We start from the raw sequence: 14,973 nt of genomic DNA on the forward strand, positions 1-14,973 counted from the left end.
GAATTTTATTTTTTTTATGGTTAGGAAATGGGAAAAGAAATATTCAGAATATATTGTCACTTGCACATACCTTTAAAACTTTGTTTTCCTTCTTTGATTTTGCATGAGTATGTTAGGTATTTGAGGTGGGGAAGTGGGGAGGAGAAATCAAAAATATTGCTGCTTTCTGACACTGATGCTCTGATTTTGTCCTTTCCACGTTTGTTCAACTTCTACTGAAAAAAAATTAGCAAATAAAAAGTTTCTATAAACTCCATAGAGTCTCTTTAAAAAAAAAAAACTGAATTGGAGTTGCAGAGAAATTAGCGGGCTGTTCCTTTTAACCAAAGCTCTTGAAAAATGTTTATAACTTTTTTCTTTATCATGAAAGTTATATCCTGAATTTGAGTTTGAATTCCCAGCTTGTTTGAGAAAGTTTTAGACTAGATGTAATAAATTCCAGATAGTTGCTTAGCTGTTTTTAAAATTGTGACAGTTTGACTAAGCATTTGGGAAATTACAGAATGAAATCAGCTGTTTGGAATATCCAGAAATATCCAGAATGGCCTTTACCATCTTAAAAGGGTGGACTGTGTGTTAATATGTCTCCTTGCTCAGGAGAGATCACTCAATTTCTATAATTCATGGTTGTCTGCTTTCCATTGTTTTACAGCAAGTAATTGTCTGTCAATTATGTGCATTGCCACCATTCTCCTTACCCCCAAAAGTGGAGTTTTTATGGGATATGGTAGACTCCAGACTTACTGGCTATTCTTTTTAATTTAAAAAATCGCTTGATATTCCGCTGCTTCTTTTTAGCATGGAATCTGGTAGATAGACATTAACTTATTTTAAAATGTTCTTGGAAGAATGTACTCTGGTAGTGGCACAATCCTCTGATGCTGTGGTGACTTTGGGGAAACTCCTGTTCAGCCAGTAAGCAGGCTCATCTCTTGTGCCTGCTTGTGTAAATCTTAATTGTTCACTGTGCCGTTCTTGGATTTGTTCTTGGTGCCTTAGCTGTTTTGTGCCAGAGGATCTCACAAGCATATGGCTCCTTTTCTGGATCACCATAACTAGCAACCAAGGCACTACTTTTCTACATACTGTTCTCCCTGAAGGGGCAAAAAGCCACCTGGGGCAAACATTCCGGCCCCAGCGACTGAAGGGCAGCACTCTTAACTCTGGAGAAAGGAAAGTAGTGCTCATTAACCATATTCCATGAATTCTGTTGAGAGCCCCAGGAACCTCTCCCTAGCAAAAATATTGACCATTAGGTCATAGAGACTAAGCAAACACCAGCTGTAGAGAAGTGGGTAAATAGCACAGCAGAACATTGGAGTTGGCCCTCTAGCTGCTCCGGACATCTGGACTCTGATTTTAGTGACTTAATAGTTTCTTATCAGTTTTCCTAGTCAACCGATGGCTTGCCATTTCATGTCAAGTGAAGGAGGTGGTGCCTATTTGGGGAAAATAGAGCTGTGACCAGGTAGAGAACATAATTCAATATGGACAGAGTCAAAGATGTTAAATAATCATAACACATCCCAGTATTCCAGTATCAGACTGCTCCTTTGTGTTCGATTCCCTGTCTGTTTTTATGCTGTCAGTTTTCCCCTTTTACATGCTTATACAGTAAGCTTGCCTAGTAACCAGCACTATTAAGTTTTACTTAGACTGAAGTCCCCTCACTGCTCTCTCTGTAGCCCTAACTTAGTTGGAGTGAGTGTGAGTTCACCTACAGCTCTTGATTAGTGAAATAAGATTTGTCATTTATGCAACACATAGAATGTAAATACCACATTGTACAAGAAGTCACTTGTCAGTCCTTGCAGAGTGGGAAAGTCTTAAGGGTAAGGAAGTTCAGCTATTTAGGGGGTCTTAAACCATGCTAACAGGTGGTATTGCTAATTTCCTCTTTTGTCTGTTCCGCACTTCCCCATGTGTTGGGTTGCAATACAAAAAATGTCATGTCCTTTATACATAACTCCTTTCTGTGGTGTGGGCCCAGGAGGATTCCTGCTATAAATCTGGCTTAGGTGGTAGAACGACTTGAATTAGTTGCATTACTCTTACTGAAGTAAATAATGCTAATCACCTTTGCTTCTGTGACCACTGAATTGGCAGGTTGGAACTGGAAACATCTGTTACTGACAATTTCACATGGATATACAGCCTAGCCATATAACTCATGCTAAGTAAGTGTTTTGAGCAGTGTTGTGCACCTAGCACTTACACATTGTGTTGGAAAAGGGAGTATAAAAGATACCTGTTCCTCAGTGTCTTAAAAAAAGACTTAAATGTCTTTAAAAACAAAAAAAAGTGTTAAGACTTAAAAGTCTTAAATGATACAAGTGCTCAATTGTATATATACAAGGTATATACTCATGACCTACTGGAACTATCAGTAGATAAAGGGATTCCTAACCAGTTGGTAAATGGTGGGACAGAAACAAGTGTAACAGAAGCCTTACCTGTGATTTCTAACTAGGGTTCTTGGGGACACAATATTTGTTAGTTTAGTAGAACAAAATGATTGTGTGAGGCAGCACAGTGGCAGTATCTAGAATTCTGCCTGTCCTGAGAGCTTTTAAGTTGTCCCATAACAGCGTAACTTGAGGTTCCAGCAGCCTAGGTGGTAATGACTGAGCTGAATGGTCTGCAGGGCAGACAGACAAGGTTCCAGCAGCCTAAGTGGTAATGACTGAGCTGAATGGTCTGCAGGGCAGACAGACAAGATAAGGGTTGGTTCTAGGGATATGTTGACCTAGCAGAGAGCCAGAACCTTTTCCCTTTTACCAGTCTTGAGTAACTGCCAGATTACACTTTTTTTAAACAAGCAGTCTAATAAGACATTCATAAACACTTCAGAATTGTGAATTTCCCCATCAACTTATCCACTTATTGCATAGTGGTTATGCATTCCTTTCTGGACACATTCGAAACAGTCTTAGCTTTTCTGTGTAAAGTGTCCACCTTTTAGTTCTTGTTCTTACCCAGCACTGTCCAATAGAATTTCCTGCAATGGAAGTGTCCTCATCTGCACTAATACAGTAATTGAATTACATGTGACTAGTGGCTACTGTACTGAGCAGCACAAGTGTAGAGATCTTGGGCAGCACTGTCCAATAGAAAAAAGAATCAGTGTCATTTAAAATTTTCCAGTAGCCACATTTAAAAGGTTGAAGCAAGTGAAATTTAAGGATATCATTTACCCCAGTAGATCTTAAATGTTCCAATTTCTTTAAATATACTCAATACAAGATTACTGAACTGTTTTACATTCATTTCTTTGTACTGAGATTTCAAGATTCAGTATATATTTTATAGCACATTATGACTTGAATTAAACATATTTTAGGTGGTGAATAGCCACATGTGGTTCAAAACTACCCTTTTGGACAGCCCAGATTTACAATATAAGTTATTCCCGGTCATTTCTCTCTTAATTCTGCTGCCTCATTCAGCTGTTTCTTCACTTTTGGGTGTTTGAATATTGTTGCATTTCTGCTAACTTTTACCCCTCCTGTTGTGTTTGCAGGCTTGTTTTGTTTTTGAGAACTTGCCTCAGTTACCTTTCTTTCGGGTCGCACTGGAGGTTAACTAGGTGACAGTTTTATATTGTAAAAACCCTGATCCTGCAACCAGCAGCAGCCACAGAGCTAGAATCTCCCTCCACCCCACATCCCATCCACAATGGCAAGTGGGCAAATACGCACGTGTCTGTAATGTAGTGTCTTCATTTTTGAAATCCTCATTTTAACTTCTCAATTTCCCTAACATAGAAATTCTGAAGATCCACCCATCTTAAGTTCTCCCATGTATGCCTTGTAAATTTATTCCAGTGAGGGGGCTTACATTATCAACTGTAGGTAGGACTCTTTTCCAAAGGTTCTGGTTTTGCTGCTTTTGTTCATTAACTAAGCTCCTTTTATGCCATTGGTCACATTGCAAACGGAGATGCATAAGTTCTTGTTGATATCCTTGTCCTGGAGATGCTGAGGAAGGTGGTCTAGTACTGTTGTCTCAGACATACTGCAGGCAATAGAGGCAGATGTCTCATTTAAAGAACATGGATTAATATAGATAGATTCCAGCAGAGCAGGTTGAAGGCAGAGGTGACTGCCCAGTTGGTGTTCTTTGAAATTTTTGGTATAATTCATTTTCTGAAGCAAATTCTACTTTATGTGCTATATTCATGCTTGCTATTTAAAGTTTATTCCTTTGAAAAAAATGTTATAAATATGGAGTACCACAGTGTCTCCATTCCTGCCTTGGCAGAGAAATAGGAAAAGAAAATGTGTGGTGGATGCAGAATTATTTCGACCTGTGTGCAAAGTTAGTGTGGATCGTGAGATGAGGCCACATGAGCCCACTGCTCTTTTAGTGGCCAAGTGGGTTTCGGATTGAATTGGATTACAAAGTGTGGGATGTCAGTAAAATGGGTGGAAACCACATCCTCAGGGAATCAAGTTGTGGTTCACCCAAGTTACTCTGTGTCCCAGGACTAATCATTTCCTTTCTCTGTCTTCAGTGGGATTAATAGGATTAATTAACAAAATGGGATTAAGTTGGATAATCTCGTTATATCTGGCTTTCAACTTCTGTGAACCCAGCCATTTCTTTTTTTTTTTTTTTTTTTCAGGAAATCTGTAGTTAATTTGAACCTTGAATGAAACACCAGTGGAACTAAAAATATTGGTCTGGCTATCGCTTTATGGCTTTTCCTGAGTGATAGCATTTTCACATTTAAGCTTGAAGATTTCATTAGGAGAGGAAAGGGTCTTCATTTCCCTTTTTTAGAGGCTGTTCCTTTCCCGCCAGTTAAGTTCTCTGGAGCAGGTAGACCAGAGGTATTCCCCTGGTGTCAACCACCAGGTAGGTAATGAAACAGTAAAAGGAACCATTTATGAGCACTGAACAGAGGAGCAATCAACACAGGTAGGGCACTTTGTACAGTTGATCCCATTTAAGTCTCACAACAATCCTGTAAAGTTGACATTATCCCCGCTTTACAGATGGAGAAATCCAGGCAGAAGCAAAATAACTTGCCCAAAGTCTCTTTGGTAAGGGAAAGAATTAAATGATATCTGTCTGTATGACTCGAGGCAGAGCCCCTCCTTTCCTTAGCTGTTTCCTGCCTCCTTGACCTTTGGGTGTTGGGGTGCAGGGAGGTACGTGAGGCCATTGGCATCACTTTTCTCATGGATCCTGAGCTAACTGGGGAAGGGGCTCCAGCCTTGTGCCCGTACTCCAATTGCTTATTTTGAAGTGGAGGCTTTGTTTAAGCTCATTCAAAGTCATGAGGAAAGCCTTCCACTCGGATACAGTCTTATCTTGCATTGAAGGCAGTGTGTTCCTTCTTGGTTTGATTCTTTCCCCATATTCTGTCCTTAAGCTAGATTCCCTTTGGAGAGTTGGACACAAATGGTTGGATTTGCCCATGTTTGGACAAGCCTTTTGGGGACATTGGCGTTGGGTCAGTGGCTTCCAAACTTTTTTGACCGCAGAAATACAGCAGGATGAGAAACCCTGCGACCATTTACTATACCATATTTTCCCACTGTTCACTTTTTATGTGAACATGCATATCTTAAGCTTTTTAGTATTGCCAAGTACTGCATGACAACCAGACTTCTTAATATATGGATCTAAACCAAATTATTGTTTATGATTTTAGTTTATAAACACAATTTTAGTAGCCATTAGTCATATGTATGAATAAAGAATTTTGTAGTAAGGATTTGCCTATTTGCTTCAGCTTGTGACCCAAGAGGACTGTCCATTAGGCTCCTGATTTAAATTTGGGAAATTCCTGAGTTACAGAGGGAGAGGCAGGGGTAGAAATACTTGTCTTCTTTCGTGTCCCTTGATGCAGAGAGAAAGGAAGAGTGGTGGCGATGGGTGTAGTTTCTGTCTTTTCAATCCTATGAGGAGAGTATTCCATGAGTGGTCTTCTCCCCATTGGGAGCTTATGGAGACCTTCCTGATGGGTTTTCAAGATTTGATCCAGCATGTGAGCTGCTGCAGCGTGCCAAGGTAGGCAACAGGAGTGACAGCATGGCTCTGGTTTGTGAATGAGTGATCCTGCCATACAGATGGGTGCTCTGTTCTTCCTCACAGCCTGGAAATAGGATCGAAGGCTGATGCCTTGCCTTGTTAGGCTTTTGGGAATGAAGGAAGGCAGTGTAATAACTCCTGAGTGTGAAGGACTGATGAGTTTCAGCTCTATTGGCACTGAATTGAACCCATCTGGATCCAGGAGGAAAGATCTGTTCTTGGTTTATGAAGAGCCAAGTTAAAATCTCACAAGGTAGGGATAGGGGAAGCCAAAAAAAATACAGAGTGAGTTACTCCCTGTTGGCAGTGGGATTCCCTATCAACAGTCGAATGCTAGTTAACTGGCTCTCTGGGGAAAGGGAAGCCCTGGTTTTTAGCATTTGCCGGGTTTCTGTGGTTCAAACTTGTAACGAGACCATCTACTTACAGAATTCGTTTACAATCCTCTTGCGAACTATACAACCCTGTCCCAGCACACTACTGCAAGCCTCCCTCAGGTGTTTTGAATTCCCATTGTGTGCTCAGGTCTGTGCCCTGTGACATAGATACTGAAGCAGTGTCTTCTAAAGAAACTTGTTATTTCATTGACAGGCCAGGAACTGGAAGCATTGACAGGGTACAGTTGTGTGGATCGAGTGTAGTAGTCCAGAGTGAGAAGTTGAGTGCTGGAAGGATCATGACAAGGGGACATTTGAGAGCTAGACTTGAAGGATAATAGTAACAGCCAACATTTATTGGTGATAGTAGTATCAGTCTGTACTAAGCATCTTGCATACATTATTTATGATATTATTTTTTTAATAGATAATAGCTTCCACTTTACATGTGAGGAACCTAAAACTTAGTAAAAAAGAATTCTGCCCAAATTGCATAGGTGAGACATCATTTCGGTGGGTAAGTAGTAGTATCTCATTGTGGCTAGAAAGGAGTAAAGTCAGTACTTGGAGCCTGGTCACTTCACTGCAGAACTGATACTCTTGCCCACTATATCATATTGCTATTAATAGAAGAAGGAAGGTTCTTTCAGTGGAGAAGGGTATAAATGCAGCCCAAAGTCTTGGGACTAGGTGGGTGTCAGCATATTTGAGTTCCAGTCCTCATTTTACTTATCCATGTATGTCCCTAGCCAAATCATACCTTTCCTCTTCGTCTTGAATTGAGAATCAGATGATCACTCAGTTCCTTTTTATTTCTAACATGTGAATTTTAAGTTATAAAAATGAGAGTATAGTTTCTTTAAGGAGCAGTGGGAAAAGTATCCTGTCAGGGTATGAGGCATGGGAAGCTCTAAGTTTGGCTGGTGATGGGGTAAGCAGAGGAAAGCGAGCTACAAGGGCAAGTGAAGGAAATGAGACTCCTAAGTGGTAGAAAGCAAAAGCAGAAAAAGTTGTTGCTGAACACTCAGTTGTTTCCTTTTGCAATTCCTCAAGTGGAAAGATGTGAATTGTGGGTGCACAGAGAACAAGCTAGTCTTTTGTATTGGATGTTCCTAGACTGCTCACTTCTCCCTTGATGGCTTTAGCAGCAGGCCAGGGCTTTATTTGGGTTATTTCTGAGGATGCTTAAGTTATCACTCCTTTCTTTTAGCATTAACTTAGCAGTTATTTGTATAGCACCTGCTATGTATGAGTCACTGGAATGGAAATAAGACAAATCTGGTCCATCCCCTGTTGAATTTATAATTTGGTAGGGGGAATAGATAGTATGCAAGTAAGTTACACATTTTGATAGGTTTGTGAGAAGCTGGGTTTTGTTGGTTGGAGTCAGGAAAGATTTCTGACTTCAGCATAGAAAACAGATGGGAAAGGACCAAGAGTGGAAATGGGGAGACCAGTTAGAAGATGATTACAGACATCCAGGCAAGATGTGCTGATTCATAAGCAAGTACACAAAAGACCTGACGAGTATTAGCCAGATCTCTTGCAAAAATAAAAAAATTCCTGAGACTCTTATTGACTCACTTAAATGTTATATTTTAATAAAGTGTAGTAAAATTCCAGTCTCTATAAGGATACTGAAAATCCCATGAGATTAATGACAGTAGATGAAAAGTAAATGAAACTGGTGTAAAGTGTGTGGCTGTTACAGGGATATGAGACAGAAGAGTGACACGGACTAGTTTCAACTGTAGAAGATTTCCAAACGGGCAGGCTTGGAGATGAAATTTAGAGGAGATGAACAGGATTTAGGAGAGATTGATAATAATCCCGTGCATTTGAAAGTTTAAAGGGAATATGACTCAAAGGATGGAAAACTGCACATTATAAAATTTTGCTTATAGGAGTCACTAATTCCAATGAGAAAGTAAAAATCAGATTTGTGAAAAAACAAAACTGTAGTTACCCAGGAAGTTCTGACCTCTCAGAATGAAATCCAGCCCTTTATGCTTCTGAGACAGATATGGGCCCACAGCATTCCGATTGTGGTTTTAGTCTGGGCAGAGAAGAAACAAACAAGAATAGGACCAGCTGTGAAGAAGGTGGTTTTGGTAACAGACTAAAATAGAAGGCTCTGGCCTACCAAAAATTGAGGCCTGGCACAAGAGGAAGCTCTTTACCCACCATGTGTTTGACTCAGATCAAAAGCATCTTTTTCTGGGATCTTTAAGAAGTTACAGAGGGGAAGAGCAGCAGGTCCAGTTGTTGTCTATAGTCTCACCACCACAGTTAATTGCTAATGCTCTTACAGTTCACTCAAAGTCTTTATCAGGAATAAACCTGTAGCCTTCCATTTGAGTTTTTCCCCCAACATTTTTTTATTATTTAAAAAAATTTTTATTTGATTGTATCAGGTCTCAGTCGCAGCACACAGGACCTTTGTTGCATCATGCAGATCTTTCATTGCAATATTGCTCAGTAGTTGTGGCAAATGGATGCTCTAGTTGTGGTGCACAAGCTTCGTTCCCCCATGGCATGTGGGATCTTAGTTCCCCAACTAGGGATCAAACCTGTGTCCCTTGCATTGGAAAGCAGATTCTTAACCACTGGACCACCAGGGAAGTCCCCTTCCATTTTCCTCCCACTCCCTAGCATTTTATTACAAAAACTTTCAGCAAACAAAAATTGAAAAAATTATACAGTGAATTCCCATATACCCACTGCTTAGATTCTACAGTTTAAAATTTCCCATATTTTACTACATCTTCATTTTACTACATTTTCCATAAATCATTTTAATTTTTGGTGCATTTCAAAGAAGTTGCAAGCATCAGCGTACTTCACCCATAAACATTTCAGTATGCCTTGAGTTGAATATAGTTCATGAGTTTTGGGACAGGGGGTTGATAAAATGTACATACAATAAGATGAATATAACTTCGATGTCCCATTAGATGAAAAGGGTAGACACACCTGTGATTCACATTCCTATCTAGGTAAAGAACTTACATTCTCCCTAGAATTCTCTTCTGCCTCTTCACAGTTAATACCTACTTTCCCCCTGGGGAACAGGGGAAGAACAACCACTATTCTGAATATTTTCTCGTGATAGTTTTCGCCAGTCCTGAAACTTGATGGAGTGGAAGTGCATTTTATGCTTCTAATTCATTCCTGTTGCAGATATGAATAGTTTGTTTCTGTTTTTGCTGAGTAGTTTTCTATTACATATGCAAATTTAGTCTGTGGTTTGTTTATCCAGTCTTATACTGATGGATACCTGGGCTGTTTCAAATTGTTGGCTTTTATGAATAAAGCTGCCATGAACATTCATGTACAAGTCTTTTTATGAACAGAATGTTTTTATTTCTTTTGGATAAAAGACAAGGACGTGGGTGCTCTTAGACTAGGTATGCGTTTGGTTTTCTAAAAAGCTCCCGGACCGTCAAAGCAGTGCCTTTTTAACACCTTCACTAACACCGTGTGAGTGTTTCACATCCTTGCCAAGATTTGGCATTGTCAGTTTTTTTTACTTTTAGCCATTGTGATGGGTAGGTAATAGTATCTCACTGTAGTTTTAATTTGTATTTCTGTGGTAACCAGTGCTATTAATGACTTCTTCCTTTGATTATTTCCAGTTTATATGTTTTCCTTTGTGAAGTATCAGATCAGAATTTTTTTTACTCATCTTTTAAATTGACTTGTCATTTAACATTGAGTTCTAGGAGTCCTGCATTTAAATTTTAAAGGCTAGTTGTAGAAGAGTACAACTTCTGTGTTACTGCTGGACATTAGTTCAAATGGAAAAGGCCTGAAAGTTTGAGTTGAACAGAAGCTTTTAATCAGTGAATGGTTATGAGTACCAACTAAGCACTAGTATTAAGGATACAGAAATAATACCTACCCCTAGCTCCAAGGAGTCCGGATTATGAAGGTAGACAGACAAAAGTAAAAATTCTGATGTAATGGTTTCAACATTAAATCACTAAATATTTGCTGAGTTCTTACTATAGGATGGGTACTGTTGTAGGTATTGTACATATAGAGATAGGCAAACCAGACATAGTTTCTACTCTAATATAGCTTATTTGTTTTCTGGAGTATATATGGGGGAAGTATTCTTGCTTGAAAACTCCCATGGATGGAGGAGCCTAGAGGGCTAGAGTCAGTGGGGTCCCAAAGAGTGGGACACAACTGAGCGACTAACACTTTCACATGGGGGAAGATAGTGCAGAGGCCCTGAAGTGAGGAATGATGTGGATGTTGAGTGTATGTGGGTCAGAAATGAAACCTGTCTGGAAAGTGCATAACAAGATGATGAGTTAGGTGAGGGTCAGGTCTTGTAGACTGTGGTAAGAACTTTGGATTTTTTTATTTTGAGCGTTTTGGGAAGCCAATCCAGAGTTTTAAGCAGAGAAATGGCATGAACTGGTTTCTGTTTGGCTGATTAATTTTGTGTGTGTGTGTGTGCACGTGTGCATGTGTACATACAGAAAAGCTGGTGAAGAAACTGCTGCAGTCATCCACAGGGAGAGAAATCCGACCTGGGGAAGGTGGACAAGGCTTCAGAAAGGAATAATGTCATACCATAACCATGGATGAAAAGGCATTTGCTAGGGAAGAAAGTCAGAGGTATCAGCATGTGTGTGCGCCTGTGTGTGTGTTTGAGGATCAAGAAATAGCCTTCAATAACTAGTTGGGTCGGTGGTGGAATAACAGGAGGTAGAACAGTCAAGGCTTTGAAGGTTGCATTATAGATGCAAAATCATCATATTACACAGTTACTTAATTCTGTATGGATTGGTCCTCTAGAGTTGCGCCACAAGGTGGCTATGCTAGGGAATTAGGCTTTGAACCTAAAGGGCCGTGAGCAGATACATACAGGGCTTCCAGTTAGCATAGAGACTTTCAGGAAGGTGTCATCAAGGACGACTAGGTAAGACACTGCTAGGATGAAAAAACAGGAGGCAGGAAACAAAGAGGTCTGAAGTTATGTGGAAAGTGTATAGAGGCTTTGGGGTTAGAATATTATCGGGAGGACCTGGAGGAGTGGATTGGGGGTAAAAGTTGAGTCCCTTTAAAAAATACAAAATAGTTTAAAATATTGAAATAATATAGAAGTGTCTGTGCGTGAGAGTTGCTCAGTTGTGTCCAACTCTTTGTGACCCCATGGGTTGTAGCCCTCCAGGCTCCTCTGTCCATGGGATTCTCCAGGCAAGAATACTGGAGTAGGTTGCGATTTCCTTCTCCAGAGGTTCTTCCTGACCCTGGGATCAAACCTGCATCTCCTGAATTGGCAGGCAGATTCTTTACCACTGTGCCACCTAGGTTATTGTTTAGAGTGTCTAAGTGTATGTAAAATTATCACCTTTATTCCATTCCTCTGAGGTGTACCTAAAAGTTGCATTTATTTGGTGTGTCTTCCATTTTTTAATGTGATTGTATTTATTTTGCATATATATTTAAATTTATTGTATATACACATACAATTGAAGTTTGAAATGGGGTTAACTTTTCTTACCATTTTTTGCAACTTTATTTTTTCATATGATACCAGTATACTTCTGCCTTAATTGCTTATTTACTTGCTGCTCGGCATTCCATTGGCTAATTACCATAATTTACTTAGTCACCACCTAATTGATAGACCTTTAAGCTGTCTCACGTTTTCCACTGTTAAGCAGTAGTGAAATGAGCATTCTTCTTTGTCTCCGTACTGTGCAAACACTGCCTGAGAGAACGTGTAAAGTGAGAAGTGTGGGGTTCAGTTATGACCTGGGGTTAAGTTACGGTCTCATTCCCTTAGGGAGTATATGTCGTTCTCTGGATCTGTCCTAGAGGAAACTGCAAAGCAGTGACTTCTGGTCAGAAGTCTAAAATCCACATTTTGGTGGCAATATTCAAAACAACTAGGGCTATTTTTCCAGATTTTAGCTTGGGGTTCACTGCTTCCAGGTTTTAGATGGTTCTCAGAGGGAGATGAAATAAAGCTTTCTTGTCGAATTTTAGACTGAAGAAGAAATAGGAATAATGTGTAGCAGTGAGAATTCACTTGGGTTGATTTGGATAGAACTTGATGGAGTAGGACTTTCTGATAATTGAATTATAAGAGTGGTGGGTTTTCCATCATTTGATGCATTCAAGCAGAGGCTCAGATGCTATGGAAGGACACTATATGAAGCAGACTGAACTCTTAAAAATCATTCCAGTTTAGCTTGATAACAGCATTTGAGATGGAGACTGTGAGACACCAAGATGGGAATAGCACTGACTGTGGGCTGGGTTGGGCGAGGGATTGACTTGAGGGTCGATTTAGGGGAGGTTGAGGCTAGAGGCATCCTGGGATATAGTGCTGGGAAACCTGGAATGCTAGATTAGGCTAGGTGAGGGATCTGACCTCATCTGCAGTCTTGGCACAGATGGTCTGTAGGTGTATTGGTCAGCGGGGACAGAGGGTTAGTGAAGAGTCTGAGGATAACTATTATGGGATAACTATGAGGATAACTATTTCCAAATGACTTAGGAAAATGGTTTTATATGGACGTCATGGTGATCCATGCAAGAAGGTAGTGTTTCTTGCAAAGGAGATGGATGAATTGGAGATGCTTTGGTGCTGTTTGACAGCCAATCAGTTTAGACCTGTCTGAGATGGGAGCAGGGGCTGGAGATGGCCTTTCAGATTTCATTCAGCAAATATTATCTAGGTGCTTGAAATAGAGCAGTGGAAAGAACAGATAAATATCCCTTCCCTCATGGAGTGTACATTATAATGGGGAAGATAAAGCATATAAATATATACAGTATATTAGTGATAAATACTAAAGAGAAAAAAAGCAGGAAATAAGTATGTGATGTATCAGTAGTAGTAGAGTTGAAAATTCAGAATGGCCAGAAAAGGAGAACCTTTTCATTCAAAATGGAGAAGATGATTTTGAATAGAGACCTAGAGACATTGTAAAGCAACAGCAAGCCATGTGGATTATAGGAGGGAAGAACCTTCTAGGTGTTGAGCTGGAAACAGGCATATTTGTGGAATGACACGCAGACTGTGTGGCCAGAATAGAATGAGCAAGAGGGGTCAAGTCAGATCTAGATCTTTCAAGACCTTGTTAGTGTGTGCTTGTGTGTGTGCAGTCACTCAGTGGTGTCCGACTCTGAGCAACCCCATGGACTGTAACTCACTAGGCTCCTCTGTCCATGGGATTTCCCAGGCAAGAATATCGGAGTGGGTTGCCATCCTCCAGGGATCGAACCTTCATCTGCTGCAGCTTCTGCATTGGCAGGCAGATTCTGTACCACTACATGACCTTGTAGGCCAACGCAGAGTTCGGATTTTTTCTAAGGAGTGGGAAATCTTTATTGGGTTTTGGTAGAGGTGTGACATGACCCATGTTTTAACAGGGTCACTGTAGTTGCTGTATTGAGAGTAACCTGGGTGTGAGGATGAGTAGAGGCGAGAATGGCATAGGTAGGATAAGGGAGGCCTCTTAAAAGGTGACGCAGTAAGGCTCGTGAGAGATGATGGGCTTGGACTAGGTAGTGCAGATAGGAGCTGGACCTGAACAGCTGATTAGAGGCTAGGAGGATCAGTGTGAGGACCATAACTACCTCAAGATGTAGATCCCCAGGGTTAGTGGGGAATCACTGAAGGAAGAGACGTTGGGAAGCAGAATCTGGATCACGGTTGTATTTTGGGCAGTGTTGGGCTTAGAACTTGGACTCAGGTCTGATCTGAGGCCAGTAAAGGCATCGGAGTGAGATTGATTGGTCTCTGAGAAGATCGAGTTTGGGGTCCAGGTCCAGGGAGCATTATTGGGATTAGGACCCGATTTGGGGCTGAGGACTAGTTTGGGGTCAAAGTTGTTGATGGAGGCCAGTACACTGTTTCCGCATTTTACTGTCATTTTCTTGGATCAGGGTTGGCTGTAATTGCCATCTCCCATCCCATTGAGCCTACCCAAGGGGATTGGAGGAGTTTGGAACCTTTAGGGCCTTCTTTTCCTTAGGTGTCATGGGGGTAGACATAGGCTCAGCCCTGTCTGGCTGAAGCTGACTGGCTTTGCAAGTTGGGACCTACAGTCAGGGAAAGGTGGGGAAGGGTCCTCGGTGGCTGATTTGTGTCTTTTCCGCCCCCGTCACCCCGCAGATGGCCCACTGTGTGACCTTGGTTCAGCTATCTGTTTCATGTGACCACCTCATTGACAAAGACATCGGCTCCAAGTCTGACCCACTCTGTGTCCTTTTACAGGATGTGGGAGGGGGCAACTGGACTGAGGTAAGAAGGACTATGGTGGTTAAAGTCGTGGAGGGGTGCTAGGACTGTTTGGGGGTGGACGGTGCATGACTGTGATGCTTATTGGCTTCTTGCCCACAGCTTGGCCGGACTGAGCGAGTACAGAACTGCTCGAGCCCTGAGTTCTCCAAGACTCTGCAGCTTGAGTACCACTTTGAAACAGTCCAAAAGCTCCGATTTGGCATCTATGACATAGACAACAAGACACCTGAGCTGGGGGACGATGACTTCCTAGGAGGAGCTGAGTGTTCCCTGGGACAGGTATGT

General features: G+C 41.0%; 1 protein-coding gene across 7 annotated transcripts in view; it reads left to right on the forward strand.

The window, feature by feature from the left end:
- Positions 1 to 14,973, forward strand: part of CPNE1 (copine 1) — a 37,371-nt gene that overhangs the window by 15,057 nt on the left and 7,341 nt on the right. For all 7 annotated transcript variants that reach the window (XM_055436439.2, XM_055436423.2, XM_055436392.2 and 4 more), the window contains 2 exons: positions 14,560 to 14,688; positions 14,788 to 14,967. In XM_055436439.2, coding sequence (XP_055292414.1) covers positions 14,560 to 14,688; positions 14,788 to 14,967 — 309 coding nt within the window. The remainder of the gene's footprint in view (positions 1 to 14,559; positions 14,689 to 14,787; positions 14,968 to 14,973) is intronic.

The sequence above is a fragment of the Moschus berezovskii genome, chromosome 15 (genome assembly GCF_049115385.1).
Source record: "Moschus berezovskii isolate FMDL1 chromosome 15, NW_MosBer_1.0, whole genome shotgun sequence".
Lineage (NCBI taxonomy): Eukaryota > Metazoa > Chordata > Mammalia > Artiodactyla > Moschidae > Moschus > Moschus berezovskii.